This window comes from Urocampus carinirostris, chromosome 3 (genome assembly GCF_059441175.1).
Source record: "Urocampus carinirostris isolate Australia breed hairy pipefish chromosome 3, RoL_Ucar_1.0, whole genome shotgun sequence".
Classification (NCBI taxonomy): domain Eukaryota; kingdom Metazoa; phylum Chordata; class Actinopteri; order Syngnathiformes; family Syngnathidae; genus Urocampus; species Urocampus carinirostris.
Window position 1 is genome coordinate 22,377,434 of NC_142351.1, and position 21,856 is coordinate 22,399,289.

The following is a 21,856-nucleotide window of genomic DNA, read 5'->3' on the forward strand; positions in this document are numbered from 1 at the left end:
ATTTATGACCCAGACCTTGGAACCGTTAAGAATGTGAAAGAGGCGAATAAAGATTTCAATTTTTAAAATACATTCTTAGTCACTACATATTATCATCATCCTGATCTTAGTCACACATGATTAATGTGGATCATATGTTGAAAAACAATGCATGAACCATTGATCGGTTTCAGTGACATAATTTTTGGGAGACTCTGACCACCTCTACATTTTACCCAGTAACTAGCCTTTGAGGCCATGTCATATGTCTTTAAATAGGTTCTGTATATATTTTGGGGAAGGTAGAAAACAGATGGCCTCACACAAATGGCCCCCAGGCCTTAGTTTGGACACCCTTGCTCCAACAGCTTTCTTAACTTGGACCATTTTCTCATATAATGGACATGTTATTTGAAGTGACAATTATGGAGCTGTAAAAATCAGCGGCCCAAAAAGTTTAATAACTGCAGCCTTACAACAGATCACTGTGACAATGTAACAATGTAACATTACTGCACGTTCATAGAACTTTTCATAAACGTAGGCACCAGGCAGAAAAGCAACACGGTCCGTTTGAACTGCAAATAGTGCATTTTGTTGTTTTGTTTGCAATGACAAAAGATTGAATGACACTGACGAATGTTCCCCCTTAGAAAAAAAGAAACCCATATTGTTGAAACAGTGAAGGGGATAAATCAAGTACATGTAATAAATTGTGCAGAAAAGACAACAGTCACGTCTGAATAGACATACTGGGACCCAAACCTTGTCATCATTTCTTTTTTCCCCAATTGTTTATTACAAAAACATGTTTCCTTGGGTCTTTGTTGTGCGGTTTAGCACAAAGTCAGCTCACAGAGCGCGGCTTTAATTTTGAGCCAGTAATCCGGGCAACAGAAGACAGTCAATTAGCTTGTCCTTCACTGATTACTTTTACTACGGATATGCTTTCCAAAGATCTATCTTTGAATCGACTTAACGTTCTTCTGCTGTCAGGCCTCCCTTTTAAGCAGTTAAACTTGTGTCTGAAATTTGACACGTCGAAGAGAAAAAGGTTAGAATACACTTTCGAGCTATTTACCCTGTTTTAGTCAGAACCAGGTCTTTGTTTTTGTTTTTTTTGTGCCATCATAAAGAGTCAATCATTTGCAACTCAGATCTAGCTGATGGCATGGTGATGTCGTTTATATACTGTAATGTTTGGGTATACCTCCTTAGGTAAGACCATTCCTTGGAAGGATTGTCTCAGACACCCAAGACGAGGGAATGCCCCTATTTGGATCACATCTAGAACCAGGGTTCTTGTGCTTTTCAAATTCATTCCAAAAGGTTTCTATTCCTTGTTTTAAACTGAGTTCTGCTCTAATAAGAGTGGGGGTTGTTTCACTTCCAGAGGTTCGGTGCGATGGTTTAAAGCAAGCGCCCCACCACCCTCAGGGGTCAGGGCCATATCTGGCTCAGGGTTGATGCTGTGCCACTTCCTGTCGCTGGGCTGCATCTCCAAAGCTGGCGTGTCCTTGCAACAGAAGTACTGTTTCCAGATCTTGCGGAAGGCCGTGCGGAACTTCTGGATTCGGAAGGCATAGACGATGGGGTTGACTGCCGAGTTGCCATGGGTGAGCAGGATGGCGATGTAGAGCAGGACAATGGGTTTCTGGCAATCTGGGCAAAACAGTGTTATGCAGTTGATGATGTGCAGGGGCAGCCAGCTGACTGCAAAGAGAAAGAGAACCAGCGCCAAGGATTTGGCCAGATTTAGCTCCTTGTCGTAGTACTTGTTTGGGTCGCTGTGGCTGCCCGTCAGCTTCTTGCTGTTGAGCTGCTTGTGGATCATGTAGAAAATCTCGGCGTAGATCATCAGCATTAGAACCAAAGGAGGGAGTACCCAGCCAAAAAAGTTGAAGTAGACCATGTAGTCCATACTGATCACGTTTTCGAACTCACAAGTGATTACCAGGTCGTCCCCAATGGAGCTGTTTTGACGCAGGTGCCGCAAGTTATGCCAGCCTAGCATGGGGGTGAGTCCTACCACAAATGATACCATCCAGCACACAACAACGGCCGTGCCGGCTCGCCGCGGCGTCACCACCCGCTTGTACCTGCAAAGGCCACAGAGAGGCAGCATCAAACATCAAGCGCAGGAAGAAGTGGGTATTGAGATGTGTTGACAAGTAGGAAATTGTTGAATTGAGATCAGAATTTGGGTTTTGGATCAATCTCCATAAACCTTTTGCATGACTATTGACAAAACTTAACCCCATATCAGTTACATGTGGGGGAGCAAATCCCTACCCAAAACATCAGCCTGGAGAGGTATGGGCGTTGCCAGGCTGTACTTGCCCAAGACACACCACAGGAAATAGTGCCCCTATAACCCTAGTGGTTAAGGGATGCACCCAACCACCCACTGACAAAAAATTAAATAGAAACTTATATTTTCTCCAGTTTATCCTTCTATTACAGAGCAGAAGTAAATGGAAGGAGACCAAGAGGAAGGCCGCGATTGACGTGGACAGATAGTGTTATGAGTCCACTGCAGGAAAGAGGTCTATATATAATGGAATCTAGAGCTCTTGTTGGTGATAGGAATGAGTGGAGAGGTGTTGTGAAAGGATAGTGGGATGTTGGATGCGTTCTCAGGGATGGGCAGGACACCTGTATGATGCGGCAGGGGTAAACCAGTGAAAGCTGTCGGGCCCTGCTGTTGAACAGAAGAGTGTGTTGTTTCACCATGACCTGAGTGACATGGCCGCTTTCCTGTGTCCCGTTTCATCTGGAGGGACGAAAGCATGACCAACTGGGTGCCGAGGTGCTTAACTTGTATGGGCATTTGGGTTGGCCATGGTCCAAAAATTTGTGTGTGCTTTTGCTACTTTTTCCCTTTTTTAAATTTTCTTTATTTTTGTATGTGTTTGTTTTGCTGTCAGTCACCCCTCTCGAGGTATATGACCAGGGTAGATAGATAATCCTTCTACTGTAAAATGGATGAATCGACTGAAAAAATAAGTGTTTGTTGCTGTGCTAGTGACCACTCCCCGGCAAACCTGGCGGTTAAGCAATCTACGGACCCTGATTCTGCTTATGAATGGAGTTGGACCATTGGCAGTACTGATAAGAGCATCTTCAGATTATTCTGCAGATTTCCACTGTTTTATAAAACGGGAATATCGAAGATTCCATCCATCCATCCATTATCTTGCGCTTATCCGGAGGGTCAGGTCGCAGGGGCAGCAGCCTCAACAGGGAAGCCCAGACCTCCCTATGTCCAACCACTTCATCCAGCTCATCCGACGGGATCCCGAGGCGTTCCCAGGCCGCCTAGAGACATCTCTCCAGCGTGTCCTGGGTTGTTTCCGGGCCCACCTGCCGGTTGGACATGCCCAGAACACCTCCCAAGGGAGGCATCCAGGAGGCATCCTTATCAGATGCCCGAGCCACCTCATGTGGCTCCTCTCAACGTGGAGGAGCAGGGCCTCTACACAAGAGTCTCTCCCGCATACCTGAGCTTCTAAACTTATCTCTAAGGGAGAACCCAGCCAACCTGCGGAGGAAACTCATTTCAGCCCCTTGTATCTGGGATCGTGGTCTTTCGGTCATAACCCAAAGTCCATGACAATAGGTGAAGGTAGGAACGTAGATTGGCCGGTAAATTGAGAGCTTTGCCTTTCGGCTCAGCTCCCTCTTTACCATGACGGACGGGTACAGAGTCTGAAAATCTAGACTTTTCTCACTTTATAAGGTTTTTTGAATAATCTGAATAAGCCTTTTACATGACTATTGACAAAAGTTAATCCCATATAGATAGTGTTTGGGAATAACCTGGCTGGCACTTACGCAAAAGAAAAGGGCTTATGTGTAATGTTTGTTGCTCACCGGAGGCATGGACAAACAAGACAAATGTACAGAAATATGTCCAAGAGAAATCAACCGGTAAATTTGAGGCTTGTTTACTGAGTAAGCGAGTCAGAGTGTATGACTAGTGCATCAGCAAAAAAGAAAGAGTATTCTGCTGATGGACGTAGTTGGACTAATGGCAGTCCAAATAAAAACATATTAAGATTATTATATGCATTTAAATAGCCTTACAAAGAACTAAAATAAAAAGTTTTCCGATCTCAACCTGACTGTTCCCTACAAATAAACATGCTGACTTGTAAAAGGGTTTTGTGAATCTAAACTTAAGTCAAACCCTGGATAATCATAAGTTATGTGAAAAATGAAGGTGTTGCAAATATCACTTTTTTAAAAGAGATCTTACACCTAAATGCACATAAGGAAGATTCATAGAATGCTAGGGGAAAATTAAAAATGTTTTAGTAAGCTTATATTTTTGGTCCAATCTTTTGAAAAAAAACAAAAAAAAAACTTTCAACCCATTCCCCGAAAATGTGGACAATTCTTATTTATGTTAAAAAGATAAAGAACAGTTACATTAAAAATGAAAATAGCATGTTTTCTAATACCACAAGATGCTACAGGAGGGTCAGAAACCTTTTTGACTAAAGAAACATAATAGCCAAATATTTTAATTTAAATTTTTAAAAAGAGCTGTACCATATATTTTAAGAAAAAAAATCAGCAAACCGCCAAACCAGCTTACCAGACAAATGAAAGCACATTTTATTTCACTGTGTGATGTTGGATGGTGAAGGATTTTATTCATTTGACTATAAAAGATTTTACACGATTGAATACAAGTTACATTTATTGAGTGCAATGAAGATTTTCACTGAGTGGGCTTCAGGTCACGCTGTTCTAAATGCGGAATGTTTTGGCTGGGAAATTTTGATAACAGGACTCTGACGAAGGACGGCAGGTATTGTTTTTATAAACGCTCTGCTGTTTTGAGTTTTTCCAGACATCGAGGCGAAGGGGTGGACCCCACGTGGGGGCTTTCCTGGCACGCCCATGAGAGGAGCCGGCACACCAGCTTGCGGGAATAACATGGGCAGAGAGAAGGCAGAAGATCGAGAGAGAGGAGGCTTGACAGAGACTCGAGCGACACTAATTTGGCTAAATTCGGCCATATTTTATAAGTTCACTTAGTTAAATTATTTAAGAAATTAAATCTCCCCCCGTGTGGAAATGCCGGTCTCTTGATGATCTTTTCCATCAAGAAACAGGCGTGCATTGTTAGGTGAATGTAGGTTGTGTTTGGTAATTGGGGTCAGATAACTAATTCGAACAATTTGGTAAATGGTACATTATAATATTTAATTCCTAACAATGTTTTGCTAAAATTCATGAAATAACAATGCCAGAGTCCATGTCCCATATCAACAAATTTACCACCACTTTAAACTTATCCTTCCCACAGTAACTTCTGTAAGATAATTGAGGTTCATTTTGACTCTTTTATTTCATAAATAACGGTTTCAAAACAAGGTGCAAGCAGAGTTCTTTTGTAAATATGTCACAAAAACGTGCAAGCGAAATGTTTATGGATTTATTTTCCTTAAGGGCAGTGTGTGAGAGAAGGGAGCTGGTGTCACATAGCTTCGTTACCGCTCACCTAATCCAATTGTTCCACGTGCCTACCCAGCGTTTGTATCCATAGTTTGTGGTGTGGGTTTTTACCAAAGTGTCTCAACATGAACATGAATTACTTAATGAGCTTTTATATGAATCATTCCTTTAGCGATGTAAAGCCAAAATTGGGTCTATTGGGGTGACACTTTGCCTGCAAACTGTTGGTAAAACTGTGCCTTATATATTCTGGACCGAACAAGTTTACCACACATACATGCGACAAACAGGAATTTTCACAAATAGCATATTTTTATTGAGCCATATGAACATACGAGAAGCCGTAGGTTCCCGACCCCTGTGCTAAAGAATTGAGCAAACATGATCTTAAAGACGAACAAAACATTGACCAAAATGGTTTGTTTTGTATGACATTTGGTTAGAAAGAAGAAAACACAAAAGAGGGAGCATCGTTACAATTCAGAGAGGAACGGAAACTTGGTTAACAGGCACACATTAACACTTAGAATCCTAGCACATGCTTGCTAAGTAGGTGTGTAAAACTGTTTCTGCATTGTGTGGATAAATGAAGGTCGTTAATACTAAACATCATGATTTTATTATGCAATAGCACAATATTTTTTGTAGCCAATATTTAATCTACATGATGTCATCAAAAGAACTTTTCATCTCTGACACTAATCGTGTCAATTCAAATAATTCAAGCACAGTAGCATTGCTTTACTGTAAATGTATATAAGGTAAGTCAGATTAGGATAGAGGAATTAAATTGGCAGTCATAAACTTGGACTTTTGCTCTGTAAATTCCTCCCTGCGACACTTACACATCTCGCCCGAAGCGAAAGGAAATGCTGCAATTAGGCTCGGCTTTCATGCGAGGCATTAGTATTGATCATTGATGTTCGTGTCGGGACAACCACGTCTTTAAGTGCAGTAGAGGGCTAGTTATTCTCACTCTTCGCTTTTAATTTCAGCAAGGATTTGTTCATTCTCTTAATTACTACAGATAACAGAATAGAGTAGAATGCTATTGTTTTATAATGAACTATTAGGCTGTTTACATATTAATTGTATTTCAGTTACTTATTCTTGGATAGGAACCTTTAAATTGGATGGCCTAAGATGAACTTTTAGAAAAGATTTGTTTCCATATAGTCTCTCTCTCTATAATTGTAAAGCCTTTCACAGTAATTTTACTGGTTAGTGTCCTTTTTATTTTTCATATTTTACTTTATATCATCCTTGATTTATTATATTTATATATATAGAGAGAGAGAGATAAGATTTTTGTATTGCTTATTAATCCATTGCAGCCTGGTCGTCCTGGAAGGGGGATTACCTCATTTGTGGTTCCTTCTCAAGGTTTCTTCATCATCCTTACGCTAAGGTTTTGGAGTTTTTCATTGCCCTCATGCAAGTTTTAGATCAGGGGACGGCGGAATAATGGTCTGTAGTTTTGCAATAGTCTGTGGTCTGTGGAGCCCTTTGAGACTCCTTGCGATTAAGGGCTATACAAATAAACATGACTTGACCTTAGCATACATAACAAAAGATACTTGTGTGATGCACAACAAACACCACAAAACCCATGATAACTATCCTTATAATAGACCAGTTGGTGGGGTTAGGGCGCCTGCCCGAGACTGGGAGATTGGTGGTTCAAGCCTCGCCCAGGTCATACACAAGACTTACAACATTGGCTCCCATTGACTCCCTGCTTGGCGCTCGGCATTAGGAGTTGGAATTAGGGGGTTTGGTCACCAATGACTCCAAACGAGATGTTGCAACACATCAGTTGGGTTGAGCGAGGGGGCTGGGAATCACCTCTTTTGTATCAATCTCCCAGAAAGAGTCAAAAATGTGTTCTTGACATCAACCATCTCCCACTAGGAGGATATGGCTCCAGTATATACATATTAGAGACTCTCATTGTATCATGCTGAAAAAGTATGGAAACAGCACTGATGGGGATGATGATGATAATGAAGGGACAGTGCATCCACAGAACCAATGTAAATATGTATATTCATGAAGTGTTTTTTACATGTAAATACACAAGAGTATTTATTAGCTGTGAACCAGGATTATTAAGGACGTGTGAGGGTAGGATAAAATACGCATATGCTAATTCCTATTCCTCTTCAGACGTGTACGTTAACATTGCTTTTGTTTTTTTTGGCTTGTTTTTATCACGTTCAGAATAAAAGTGTCATTCATTTATTCATTCATGCATTAATCTGCAACACTGCTACCCTAAAAAGAGAAGGAAACATATTTTCATGAGTCAGCAGAAGTGACTTCACTAAGACTATGTAATGTTCAAACCAAATGTACAGACTTATTTATCCCACATTTTTCTTTGTTTTTAACCCCTCAAAAGAATGTTTCTCAGTCTAATATACGAGGAAAAAAGTCAATATAGTTAGGTAAGTTAATGACCGTTCCATTAACCAGTATGGCTATACAAAAAAACAAAAGACAAAAAAAAATCTTTACTGTTGTACACTTTGAGAGGAAAATAGAATGTTAGTGATTAGTGCAATAACATATGCTGATAAAATCCCTTTTTCCATCAGTTTACCAAACAATTTAGCTTGATTCATTATCAAAATAAAACTATACTTATCTTGATTTATTTATCTAAATAAAACATACTAAATTCAATTATTACATTGCTATTAGACTGGGAGGGTTATCGTGAGAGCATACACAAAACGTGTTGTGGGAAAATAGTGAATATGAAAATATGAAAAGGTGGAGACATTATAATCCTGTATTTGGTGCCCTCATTGAGATATGACATAAATTTGTTGTATAAATCCGACTTTAATATACATGAATGTATACTGCCTCCAGACCTAACTGAAAAGGGCACTGAGCATGTGCCCCCTCCCATACTACTACAATTATTAAAAAAGAATATTAAAAAAAAAAACAAATCAGTCACTGTGCTTCTACTTGTATGAGTACAAAAACTATAATGTAATTGACACTAAAAGTTCCCATTATTCTCATCTTATTAGCAGTAGCAAGCTAAGGAGCTAAGGATGCTAAGGAGAATAACTCTTTCCTTCTAAGTCAAGATAAGTGAGAATCGGCGCCAATACCAACAATTGAGAAACAATTCGGTACTCGTGACTTTGGCCAAGACCAAATCGCCTGCCCTAAAGTCACAGCCTAAGGAACAGGACGCATACATTAAAGGAATAATAAATTGCCGTTAATTGCATGAAATATTATAGAACATATTATGATGGGATATAAAGACAATTCTTTTAAAAATAACAGACATTTTCATGCAAAGGATTCTCATAGGCTGGTGTGAGCAGTCAGTCAAACAGCCGTCTCCAAACCTAAACACACTGTCGACCACTAGCTTCTAGCGGCTAGTCACATTGAAGAAAAATTCATCAATTAAATCAGACTCTGAAGAAAGTACAGAGAGCGCATACAAATGGCTATCACTACCAGGTGCTCCGTGGATTGCGTGTGGGAATTGACTAAGGCTGCCTCGGGAGAGAAATTAATAGCGAGGCTGCAGGTCCGGTTTACTGCTACATCTAGGCTAACGTCGAGGCTAACAACTCTCTTAACCCCCCCTGCCAAACCTGACTAGTTACCAACGCCAGATCCATTAACCATCAAACGGATGACCTGGAGGTACAACTTGTGGGAAACCGCTACATTTGGGATGGTTGTTTTTTTTTTTTTATCACCGTGGACACCTGGCTAAATCCCAGGAGCCCCAATGCTAGCGTGCAGCTAAACAACCGCTCTGTAGCCCTAAGAACATTTGAATGGCGACAATGGTTCTAAAAATAACTCACCAGTAATGTATAATTTTGATTTTCTAGGATCTTTGATTTCTAACTTGCGTGACAAGCCATTGACACGTTCAGTGTTTTGAAATACTTGATGAATTATTTTTGAATTGGCTTGTATTTTTTGTATGTAAATCACTCAGCACCCTTGTACAAGTTTTAGTGGTTGACTGAGCTTATTTGAACCCTAATCTAATACTTAAATCTTAGTAATAAAATAATGGTAACATAAACGCAATGTACGTAGTGGTGACATAAGTTGTTATTTTACAAACACATATCAAACCTGTAGCCCTGGGGTCCCCAAACCTTTTGTAAGAGAAAAAATGTGAAGAATGCAGGAGTGCCTAAATGTAAAAATGTATTGTTTTCCAGAAACCTACAATCAAAAAACCCTATGGATCCTACACAGAACAATAAGACTTGCGAAAAGGCAGTCTATTTTATCTTAGTATAACACTATTTTTGGTCAAAATACCAGAGACGAATGTTAATTTCATAGAATAGAATAGAATATGCTTTGTCATTGTTACAACATGGGATATATTGTAACAACGAAATTGGACGACTCCAGTTCCACATTTTACAGTGAGGATAATGAAACAAAGAGATAAAGGAACATGTTTTAACTGTCTTTGTTGTCATGGTGCGTTTCCATGTTTCAATGAAAATAAATGCTTGTTCCATTCTAAGCATGCCAAGTGACAAACATGTTGTCAGTGTTGGGAATAACGCTGTTATGAATAACGCGTAACGTAACTGCGTTATTTTTTTCAGTAACGGGGTAATCGAACTCATTACTTTTTCCGAAGTAACAAGTCTGTTATTGTTATACTTTAGCAGCAGAAAGCCAATGGCGACGTGTCCCCGCACACCTGATGCTGTGTTCAGCGGCGCGGTTTTCCTGTCTCTTCCTGATTGTCTTTTTGGATCATGTCTTTCGGATCATGTCACCATTCAGAATAGCCACTACCATAAAGTTAGATGGCGATCACCAAAATAGTGTTTACTAAAGCGCCGAAAGAAAAGGGAAATGAAGGCTGGGTCGCAAACGACTTGTGTTGTTGGCCAATGAAACGGCTCTATAAACGGACTCTTGGAAGTGGGAGTCGGCTAACTACGATTAGAGAGGCGGGTCCCTTCAAACGCTATTTTTCTCTTGTGATTGGTCTAGATGCTTTTTTTTTTAATTAAAGTATGAAAAAGGTTAAAATTGTTTTTTATTGTATCTTTTCCTTTGTATATTTATAAATACTTTAATCTATGTTTCTTGTGCTTTTCAGTGTTAACATTTAGGTGTAGTTTTGACTTATTTTTCCCCCTTTTTAAGCTATTCATAATTATACATAATTCATCGTAATACATGGCTAAAAAAACAAAAGACTTAAAGAGACATTTGGGGAGCCGAGTAAGCTGAGCCGAAAAAGAAGGTTCTCTAAAAAGAGTCAGAATTCCCATCTTTTCAACGGACTATTTGAATTAGATTTAGTTTGTCAGCGCGTGTGCGGCACAGTTCTGGGGTCGTGGGAACCTCTTTCGTGGGTTCAAATCCAGCTCCCGGCCTTACTGTGCAGAGTTTGTATGTTCTCCCCGTGCTTGCGTGGGTTTCCTCCGGGCTCTCCGGTTTCCTCCCACATTCCAAAGACATGCATTTCAGGTGAATTGGCCGGTCCAAATTGTCCCTAGGTGTGACTGAGCAAGTGAGTTGTCTGTCCCCGTGTGCCCTGCGATTAGCTGGCAACCAGTTCAGGGTGTCCCCTGCCCACTGCCCGATGATTGCTGGGATGGGCTCCAGCACCCCCGCGACCCTACTGAGGATAAGCGGTGCAGCTGATGAGATGAGATGATATGAGATATTGCTTACTGTTGATTGTTATGTTATCATGTTGTTTACTGTTTATTTTTGTTGCACTTCAAATGTAGGCTAAACGTGTTGCTGGTGAGGTGCAATAAATATGACAAGATTCTACAACACATCTACCTTTGAGACTCTTTGTGATTAAAGGCTATACAAATAAACATGACTTGACTACCCGCCTGTTCTTCTCCATTCAACTGATTCGTATACTGCTCAGAAAATGTTTAATTTTTGGATTTACAACAACTTCCTTTTATTACGAACTCAGTTACTTTTTGGAAGAATTAGTCAGTAAATCTAACTAATTACTTTTTTAAGATAACTTGCCCAACACTGAATTTGTTATTGTAACATGCGAAGGAGTGCACGTTGAAATTAAAATTGGTCTCTGGTACCGTGATTAAAGATAGTTTGGTAATGAGATAAAACTTAATGACTTTTCACATGTCAGCTACATCCATGGATGTCAACAACCAGGCCGCGGACCCATGCCAAGTCATGGGTCATTTGGTACAGGGCCGAACAGATACAATTAAGTTGACAATGCTTTTGGTATCTTGTATCTATTTGAGTGTGCATGCAATTATTTATCTAGTAAAACCTCAAATTTTGTGTGTTGTTACACCAGTAAATACATGAGCAATATTCCAACGTTAATATTTGCTCCACATTGGCAACAATGAGACTTAAACCTTACTCGTGGCCGTGAGAGCGTCATTGATGACATAGCAAAAGGCATTACATTTGATCTCACCATAGCACTATTTTCACTCACAGTACTACGTTGTCCAGTTTTTTTTAACCTTAAAGGCGCATATGATTGGTCAATCATTCTAGAATGATGTCTGGCTAAATTAATTCCCATAATCCCCCACCAGTCTTTTTCTCTTCTCTCCTTTTCCTCTTTTCTGCGATCTTCTTCCTCTCTCCTTTTCCTCTTTTCTGCGCTCTTGTGGGGTCCATTGTGAATGCTAGCTCTTCGTAGCGGTACGACACGGAGCGTAAAGGGGACACAAGGGGCATGTCATGAAGGTTGACACAAAGAGTATATCATGAAGGAGACACGAAGAGCATGTCATGAAGGGTGCACGGTGAGCATGCCGGGATTCACGCATACACATCAAATGCCAGGTGTTTACAGAGTGGGAAGGTGACACAAAGAGCATGCCGGGATTCACGCATGCGCATCAAATGCCTCAAATGCATCAAACCTGTACTTTGTTTTTGACTTTATATCCTGAAACACCTACGGAACTAGAAGCAATGATTTTCCCGTTCAGGTACTTTGTAACCTGAAACTTTGGTATGAAAAGGCGAATAAGGGCTGATTCGCGCTGTTATCATCGGTGCGATAACAGATTTGTGTCTTTTGCAAATAAAACGGCTCTTATGAGACGGCTCTTGAAAGTGAACGAAGGGAGCTGGCTCCCCTCAAAACACAAGTTGGTTCTCTCTGAGACGCGTTTATTCTTTTTTTTTAAATTAATATGCATTTTTTTCAGGGATTCTGTGTTTCAGTGTTTAACGTGTTTATGTAAAAATGTAAAGCTTTTTTTATTTTATCTGCTATACCCTTTTGTTATCAAAGTTTTCTTTTGTGTCTTTTATTTGCCATTTTTGATTTTGTTATCTTTACTTTTTCCCCTTTTTAAGTCATAACGTGCAAAAAAAACTTTACATGAAAGGATGGTAATCTAGGGATTAAAGCAACAAAAATAACCCAAAGGTCCGACTCTTTAGTGAGTTGAAAAGTCGGTTCTCCAAAAAATAGCCCGGAATTCCATCTACAAAAGTAAACTCCAGTCAGAGACGTCACTGCGATGTTTTAAGAAACATAGATTGTTACATTCCCTAGTAGTTAGTTACTTTTACTATAGAGTAATTCAGTAACTAAATCAGTTACTCTTTGGAAGAAGTAGTAAGTAACTATAACTATTACAGTAACTTTCAGCTTCAAAAAGGTTGGCAAGCCCTGAGCCACTGTTAGCTTTAAGCTAAAAGTGGCGTTAAGTCAAAGTTGTTTGAAATACACAAATGATTCAATTGAATATTTCTGGAAAACATTAAATCAATAGTGACCTACCAGAAGTTTGTTCAGCATATTGCTAAAACTGCACACAAGTTTGTTCTGATTTGATATGGATCAGGTGACCTTACTTGGTGGGTATCTTGACTCTCAGGTATCGATCGATGGCGATGGCCAGCAGCGCCAGGATAGAACTTTGCGTGAGGACCAGGACCGTGCAGGCGACCAGCAGGCAGCTGTAGAAGTGCGTCTGCAGCCCGATGCTGATGGTGATCGCTAGCGGGATGACCAGCGCCCCCACAGCGATGTCAGCAAGCGCCAACGAGACGATAAAACAAAAGGTTGTGTCCCGCAAAGATTTGTTGATCTTTACCGCCCAGACCACCATCACGTTGCCCACCACGGACGCAAGTGCGATCGCCACTTCCATGCCGATGTAGAGGGAGCGGGAGGACAGCAGATCTCCAGGCATCCTTGACAAACGAGGACCACGTCCGGGCAGAGGAAAACAGCCCCAAAACACCTACTATCACAAATCCTTGAGTTTCATACGCGCCTATTGTTGTTTGTTCTCAGTGTATACGAGGGAAGGTTCGGATCAGGTTCTCGCGTCCTCGCCGCCGTTGCGCACCGCTTCCACTCGGATGCACCTCCTGCAGGAGAAGGAAAGAGGACACGAGCATCGTTTACTCCGTGCATGCGCGCGGGGCAAAGGAGGAGAGGGGTGGGGGTTGGGTACCGGGAACTCCGCGCCCGAACAAAAGAGGAGAAAATGCACGAGAAACCGTGCGTCATGTCGCCCTCCTCCCTTTCATTCAAGCCCCTCGGCTTTTTGTGCGATTGTTTCCAATTTTTGTACGGGCACACAGGCATTGAAACAAAAGTCTTGCAAACGGAGGCTACTCTCCTTGTTTTGTCCCTCAAAGTCAATTTTATTTGTCAACTTCTCAAATGCACTTGACATACAAGAAAAGGAAATTCCGATTCTCCCGTGGGCAGACAACAATTGACAACAATAAAGTGCAAATGCATGGAACCATCCATCCTGAGTCCTGAGCTAAAATAATACTCAATAAAGGAGCTGTTTCCCTTTATTCCTTCATTCTCTTCTTGTCTTTGATCCAAAGAGCAATTGTTCTCTTTCCGTGCATATCAGATTTGACCCTAACTAAGAATACCTATCCACATCATCGGTCTAAAACTTATTTTACGTAGGTGCAGACCCATCACAATGCCCCGTCCTATTAAAGGTTTGTGCCCCCAACCAGAGGCTTGATCTGTTTGGGTTATAATAAATTGCTCCCCCTAATGCATTTGATATACCTCCCTTGAGACTGATGTCTGCATGGCAACGGGTCTACATAGTGGCCCTTGGACATGGATCTGAGTGTGGTTAGGCCACATCGATTCTCCACAAGAAAAGCTCTGATGATAAAACATCCACTATTGTCAAATATATTTTAAAAATATATACAAAATAAGATTTAAAAAAAACCCAAAACATTAAAGATTGATATGAAAATAAACCAATCAATAAATCCGCATGGGCAGCACTTACTTTTAATCTTATATATCAGGGCGGGGGCCTCAAACTATCATCATGTGGGCCTTGATTGGCCCTCGGGCCGCAGGCTTGATACTTTTCGTTTACATAAATATATTACAGAGAAAAAACAGGTTAATCACAAAAAAAGAACTTGTATTCTTTTAATGTAAAATTACCTTTTTGAGTTGGCAGATAATTTTTCTTAGATTAGGAATTACAAATGTTGTGTTACGTTCCGGTGTGACAGGAGAAGTGGATCTCATAAGTCTTCTTAGAAAAGGATTTATTTACCGAGATGCAGGTAGACAAAGATCAACATTTCAGAATTTTAAAACATGGAAGGAGTTACAAGGTTACATTAAAGCGGGCTCTGCGAATCACGCCTGCTACAAGGTTAGCAAACATTGACTAACTCAAACGACCCAAAACAAGAATGCGAAGTGAAGCAGAATGAGTACTCACAAGTAGACTGAACAATGACAAAAACGCCCTGGCGAGGAGACCGTGAATTTCAGGAGTTAACAAAGCTCAGGTTGTTAGCAGTGAGCATGTGTGAATGATAATAATCCAGCAAAGCGGTGAATGTTGTTATATTCTCCCCAGACCTCTTTGACACCCTAACTGCTTTGATTTCTTTGACCTGTTTGAATGCTTTAAACTCTTAGTGACATCCCTCAAACACAGACTGGTCACCGAGACGATCCAGATTAGGGTTAAAAACAAACATAACATCAACAAAACACAAAATATGGAATAAACATATACGTTTTCAGTTATGTTTTAACCACAAAGCTACTCTTTACTTTCCATGCATATCAATTTAGACCCGGACTAAAAACCCTATCGAGGTTTGTCTACATGAGTGGTCTCAAACTCTATTTGCTTGCCTTGGAGCATAAATTTGGGTGAGATTGGGCCAAATCAGTTTTCCACAAGAAAAGCTCTGATAAAAACATTCCACTGTTTTGGATATCTTTTTAAAAAAAATCCAAACAAAAAGTAAACATTAAGAAATAATATTAAAAGCAACCAATCAATCAATTAATATATGGTTTTCGTGAGTTTCCAGGGGCAGCACTTACATTAAACATTCATATTGAGGTGGTGGCCTCAAACTATAATCCCGCAGGCCTCACTTGGCCCTCGGGCCGCAAGTTTAATACCACTGATTTACATGAACATATTACACAGAATAAAAGCAGGTTAACAACAATAGTAAACTGGTCTCGTAGTTATGTGTCTTTCAATCAGCAGATAATTTTGCTCATTTTAAGAATTACATTGTCACATTTGCGGAGGTGGACCCAAATGCAGTAATGAGTAGAGGCAAGTGTGCTCAACTAAGGATTACATATGTTAGTAAAAAGCAGCCACAATGAACAAAAGCAAACCAGATCTTAAAACAACTAGCAAAGGGTCCAAACGAAATACAAACCTGACATGGTAACAAAAGATAGGACAAAATTGGCATTTAAATGGCAATAACCCGACCAAGCCTACTGTCCAAGCAGTCCTTATAAACAGTTTTTAGAATAATTCCGTTAAAAATTAGGTTGTTATGTAACAGCGGCATTCTTTCAGTAAAGGTGTAATCTAAGTACTCCATTATCGTTACTTTTCGGATCAGGTCACCATTTCAAAAAGCATGTACCTTATAGTTAGGTAGCAATTGTTAATATAGTCTTTAGTTACAAATGTGCCGAAAGAAAGGCAAATGAGGGCTTATTCGCAAAAAAAGAGCATCCAGGATTGTGTAGTTCGTGAATGAAATGTCTCTGTTTGCCCACTCTTGGAGGTGGGACCTGGCTACTTCCTTTCGAGACACTATTTTTCTCTTTTGACTGCTACAAAGGACAGTTTTTTTTATTCTATGTTGTTGACTTTGAATGTGTCTAAAATAAGATTTTTTTTTTGTAGATTTATAAATATTTTATTTTATGATTCCTGTGTTTTTCAGTATTAAGTTTTAATTTTGTTTTACTTTTGCCATTTTTAATTCATTCACAATAATACATAATACATGGTAACATAAAAATTAAAAACCCCCAAAAACCTTAAGAGCCAATTGTGAGCCGAACAAGTCGTCTCTTTATTGAGCCAAGCCGAAAAATCTGGTTCTCAAAAATGAGCTGGAATTCCCAACTCTACAATAGACCAGTTGAGTTAGATTTAATTTACGAATCTCACTTTATATTGTTTACTGCTGATTGTTATATTATGGTATTTTGATTTTGTTAATCACTTCAATTGTAGGATAAATCTGTTGCTGGTGAGGTGCAATACATATTACAAGGCTCTACTGAGTCGAATACTGCTGAGAAGAAAATTCTTTGAGATACAACAACGACATTTTAAAGTAAAGGGAATAGTTACTTTCCCTGGTAACTGGTTACTTTGAATAGAGGGAAAAAGTAGTGAGTAACTATAACCAACAATTTTTGTGCCAAACACTGCTTGTGAAAGGGCCAGGGAAATAACAACCAGGTCTGGAGAGATCGGGCATAGGAATGTCCAGTTCCACACCCAGTTGGCACCTCTGGATGAAGGGGGCATGTCAGATCCTAATAGATATTCTTCACAGTTTTCTGGGTAGTGTTCAAACAATCACCTAAAAAGTCACCCCATCTATTATCTGCACCACACCTCAGTAGGGTGTGGGGGTGCTGAAGCCCATCCCAGCCATCTTCGGGCAGTGGGCAGGGTACACTCAGAACTGGTTGCCAGCCAGTTGCAGGGCACAAAAAGACAGAGACCTCACTCGCTCATTCCCACCCAGGGACAATTTGGACCGGCCAATTAACCTAACATGCATGTTTTTGGAATGTGGGAGAAAACCGGAGTGTCCGGAGGAATTACGAGGGGAGAACATGCAAACTGCGCACAGGAAGGCTGTTAGCTGGAGAAGGCTGGTAGCTGGATTTGATCCCATGACCTGAGAACTGTGGAAACTGTAAGAAACCAGAGTGCCCGGAGGAAACCCAGGCAAGCACGGACAGAACATGCAAACTCCGCACAGGAAGGCTGGTAGCTGGATTTGAACCCCTCAGAATTGTGCCACACACACGCTGACCACTGCGCTGCCGTGCCACCCGCTGGAAAAAGACCACCAAGACTAAAACAACCAATTCAAGACAGAGGACATGATATTCAAAGTACACCATAATCTCACAAGCAGAATTTAACCCAAATAATTTCAGCAGCAGGGCTCCACTTGTCTAAACGAGGCATTTTATTCTGAATACTGTTTTACAAAAACATTGTTTTTATCCATGTCACAGGACAGACCTTTTGCTAAATGCTACCAACTGAAAGTAAAATCAAATTTGCTGATGGCTGATGGAATGACCAGTCACAGCTTAGCTTTACGTTAAGCCCTACAACAAAATAAAATAAAAAAAAAACACACAAAATTACTCCACAATTGTGTCTGTTTGGATAATCTAAATATTTAAGAACAGTAATGACTGTGCTTGCAACTGTTGTTTACAAACATTGTAAATTAATCATTTTATATCTTAAAACCTATCGTTCAGGTGACCATTAAGTCATGGGGGAAGGGTGCTATTGTAATACTGATTTAAGATTTTAATAAACTGAGTTCATTTTCTTCTTGGCAGGAGTTACACCCGTAGCACATGTAATGTAAATTGATTTATTAACTTTTCCTTACCCCTAATGTGTTGAAGCCGTAACGCAGATGGTTTGCCTGACGTAAGACTAAGGCACCTATACTAGATCTGCCAGTGTTCGTCTTGGGATCGCGCCAATTTGAAGGAAAGTGTGCACGCATTTGGACCTTGTACTTGTGCTAACTGCTGCGATAGGAGGAAAATAAAAAGAAAGAAAAAGGCGTCATGTAAAGGTCCACCTGCTTGACCTACACTTACATAACAGGCTGTGTCAAAATAAAATGATTTTGCCATGGGTTAAATAAATGTGGAAAAAAGTGCATTAATTATTCAGATTTGGTCAAAACAGTGACTGGAAACTTTATTCAAGTAAAAAAAAAAAAAAAGATATTTTGCGCATCAAGTTGGGTTGGCATGAGCAGAGGAGGAGTGTCTCCACCAATTCCAAGCAATTATTTTTTTTCATTATGTGATTAATTAAAAGAATGCATATTGTCCACACCAATACCAAGGCCAAACCTATGCCAAACGAGAAAGTGTATTTGGTGAAACAAGAAGTAGGAGATTTTGTTCTAACTGATCAGAAGCAGGCACTACAGATAGAAGCGGGCAGAGCATGGCATATAATTTTGAAGATGATTTGCAGAATTCATTATTTAAATAATTAACACTTACTGAATTTGGTAATACTTTCGTATCTGTTATTATTTTCAAATACATTTTTGCATTAGGGCTGCATGGAATTTTTAACTTTTATTACTGTTCCTGCCACCTCCTGGCTTAAAGTCATGATCGCAGCCTCAGTCAGCTGAGTCATGCCGTGTGTACAAGTACGTGCATTTCTTCCTTTACCACCTTCATGCTACATCGAAAAATACAAATTAAAAATAATCATGCAGAATAATCATGCAGGGACTCGGAGGACTATACTCTCCAGTATCCCCCCAGTGTTAAAGTTTTTTCAACAACACGGTCATTGTGTCAATTCTGAAGAACGTACAGTGAACCTTGGGCTGCTGTTGTTTCAGACGTGCATGCCAGGCATCAATGTCCTACATGGTTCAAAGTTCAATTGCACCTCAAAGACACCAGTGGCGACAACGACAGAATCGCTATTGACCTCCTCAAGGCAGGCGTGACTGCTGAGCGTGTATGAGGTGGTCCCGGGTGGCGTCCGCTTATGTATAATGCAGCGGTGACGTGCAGAGGGTTGCTTGCAGCCGACAAAAAGAGAAAGCAAAAGTAACCTTTGTCACCACTAAGATATTTAATCTTGGCAAATAACAACAGAATAGGATAAATATATGTTTCATGTAGCATTTACAGTACTGTTCAGAATAATATCAGTGCAATGCGACTGACAGGAATATATCAGGTTTTAGTATATTTTATAGGATTTGGCTATCCTAATATTTAGTTGCATGACCACAGTTTTTTACTGTATAACTGCTTCACATTTGTGTGGCATAGAGTCAACCAACTTGTGGCACTTTGCAGTTGTTTCACTCCATGATTGCTCAAAAACATTCCACAATTCATTTACATTTCTAGGTTTTGCTTCACAAACGGCATTTATCACCCCACAGGTTCCCGATATGATTTAGATCTTGGGATTGGGCTGGCCACTCCATAACAATAATCTTATTGGAATAGACTTTGCATGTCTATTGGTGTGTTTCGGGTCATTGTCATGTCAAAACACCCATTTCAAGGGCATGTCCTCTTCAGCATAAGCAAGATAGCCACTTCAAGTATCTTGACATACACAAACTGATACATGATCCCTCCTATGCGATAAATGGGCCCAACACCAGAGTATGAGAAACATTCCCAGACCATGATACTTGCACCACCATGCTTCACTGTCTTCAATGTATATTGAGATTTGAATTCGGAGTTTGGGGGTCATTTTTCACACGGTCTGTAGCCCCTGGACTCAAAAAGGACAGTTTTACTTTCATCCGTCCACAAAATGTTACTTCTTTTTTCTTTTGATGTGTTCTTTGGCAAATTGTGACGTCTTCTGCACATGCCTTTTTCTAACAGAGGGACTTTGCCTGGGATTCTTGAAAATACCTTTGCTTCACACAGACTTCTTCTAACTGCCACAGCATTTAATGGTAACTGCAGACTGTGTTTGATCGTCCTGGAGCTGATCATTGGCTAAGCCTTTGCCCTTCTGGTTATTCTCCGGTCCATTTAAATAGTTGTCTTCCGTTTTCCTCCACATGTCTGTTTTTTCTACCCATTTTAAGGCATTGGAGATAATTTTAACTGAAGAGCCAACACATTTTGTACTTCTTTGTAGGTTCTTCCCTCTCCAATCAACAAAGGCCGCCGTTCTTTAGAGCAGTGTCTTGAACAACCCATTTTCCTCAAATGCATGTTCAATCTGTGCATCATTAAAAAGGCACCACCCGATTCACACCTGATTCACATCTGTTTTTGTTTTTTTTCTTTCCCAAAATTGATGAACTCTCCCATACTGCTATTATTTTGAACACACCCCTTTAAACTATTTGCCCAATTGCACAGCCTTTGGAGCGTGCCAATTATAAATGCTGGGTCTGGTTTGTTATCTGAGAATTTATTACACCTACTCGCAACTTGTCTGGTAACAATAGAAAATATACTATAGGGATATTCTCAGTCACTTTGGTATTATTTTGAGCAGCGCTATATGTGGTTTCATTTTGGCAAAATTAAGCATTGCATTTTTATTTAATGCCAAAAGAACATTTATACCAATTTGGTGGCCTTGCATGAGTGTGCCAAACCCAAATTGTGAGGTTGAGAGTACATTCTCTGCCCGAATCATATCAAATACTTACCAAGTTGGTACCCGTTACCTCTCTGCTTGGCTCGCCACATTAAATCAGGAGTGTTCAGTCATCAATTGCAGTGTTTCTCAACCTATTTTAAGCCAAGGCACATGTTTTTCATAAAAAAAAAAACTCAAGTCGTTTCTTTTTTTTAAGTTTAATTAACATGCTGCCTAAATTGACACTATAAAGTTTTTCATTTGTGGTCACTCTGGCTCAGCATTAGATACCACTTAATGATTTTGCTGAATAGTTCTGCTGTCATTTTGTAATTTTTTGTTTTCAGAAAAATGTCAAAAATATTATTTAAAAGGAGAGAAAGTATCTGCCAGAGGGCCATTTATTATTATTACATCCTAACTTGTTTCTTTAATGTAAATAAGTATACAATTAAAATCAGCAAAATTATGTGAGAGATTTGTACTTTATTTGATTTATTTTATTATTTTTGCAGTGTACTCTTCAACTAATATATTTAAAAAGGATTAAATATATTTTCCTGTAATACATCATGAGCAGATAATTAGTATAAAAAAGAAGAAAACGGATCTGCAGCCACCTACTGATATGGGTGAATGGTACAGTTGCTCATCACAGAAAGAAAGCAACAATACAAAAGCTGAGAACAATACAATAATAAAGCAAAAAGAACACAATATACAAATACCCAATGTGACGTGCTAAAACC

At 39.8% G+C, this 21,856-nt stretch overlaps 1 protein-coding gene across 2 annotated transcripts; it reads right to left on the reverse strand.

Moving 5' to 3' along the window:
- Window positions 1-419: 419 nt before the first annotated feature.
- adora1b (adenosine A1 receptor b) lies at window positions 420-15,329 on the reverse strand. 2 transcript variants are annotated; one of them, XM_088331101.1, is made up of 3 exons: window positions 15,180-15,329; window positions 13,303-13,824; window positions 420-2,078 (listed from the first exon to the last, which is right to left on the reverse strand). In XM_088331101.1, exons 2-3 carry the CDS (start codon window positions 13,641-13,643, stop codon window positions 1,325-1,327), a joined length of 1,095 nt encoding a protein of 364 aa, XP_088187227.1. In that variant the 5' UTR covers window positions 13,644-13,824; window positions 15,180-15,329; the 3' UTR covers window positions 420-1,324. The 2 variants fall into 2 exon arrangements, with proteins under 2 accessions (XP_088187227.1, XP_088187228.1); XM_088331102.1 differs by lacking the exon at window positions 15,180-15,329 and adding an exon at window positions 14,730-14,809.
- Between the last annotated feature and the right edge of the window lie 6,527 nt (window positions 15,330-21,856).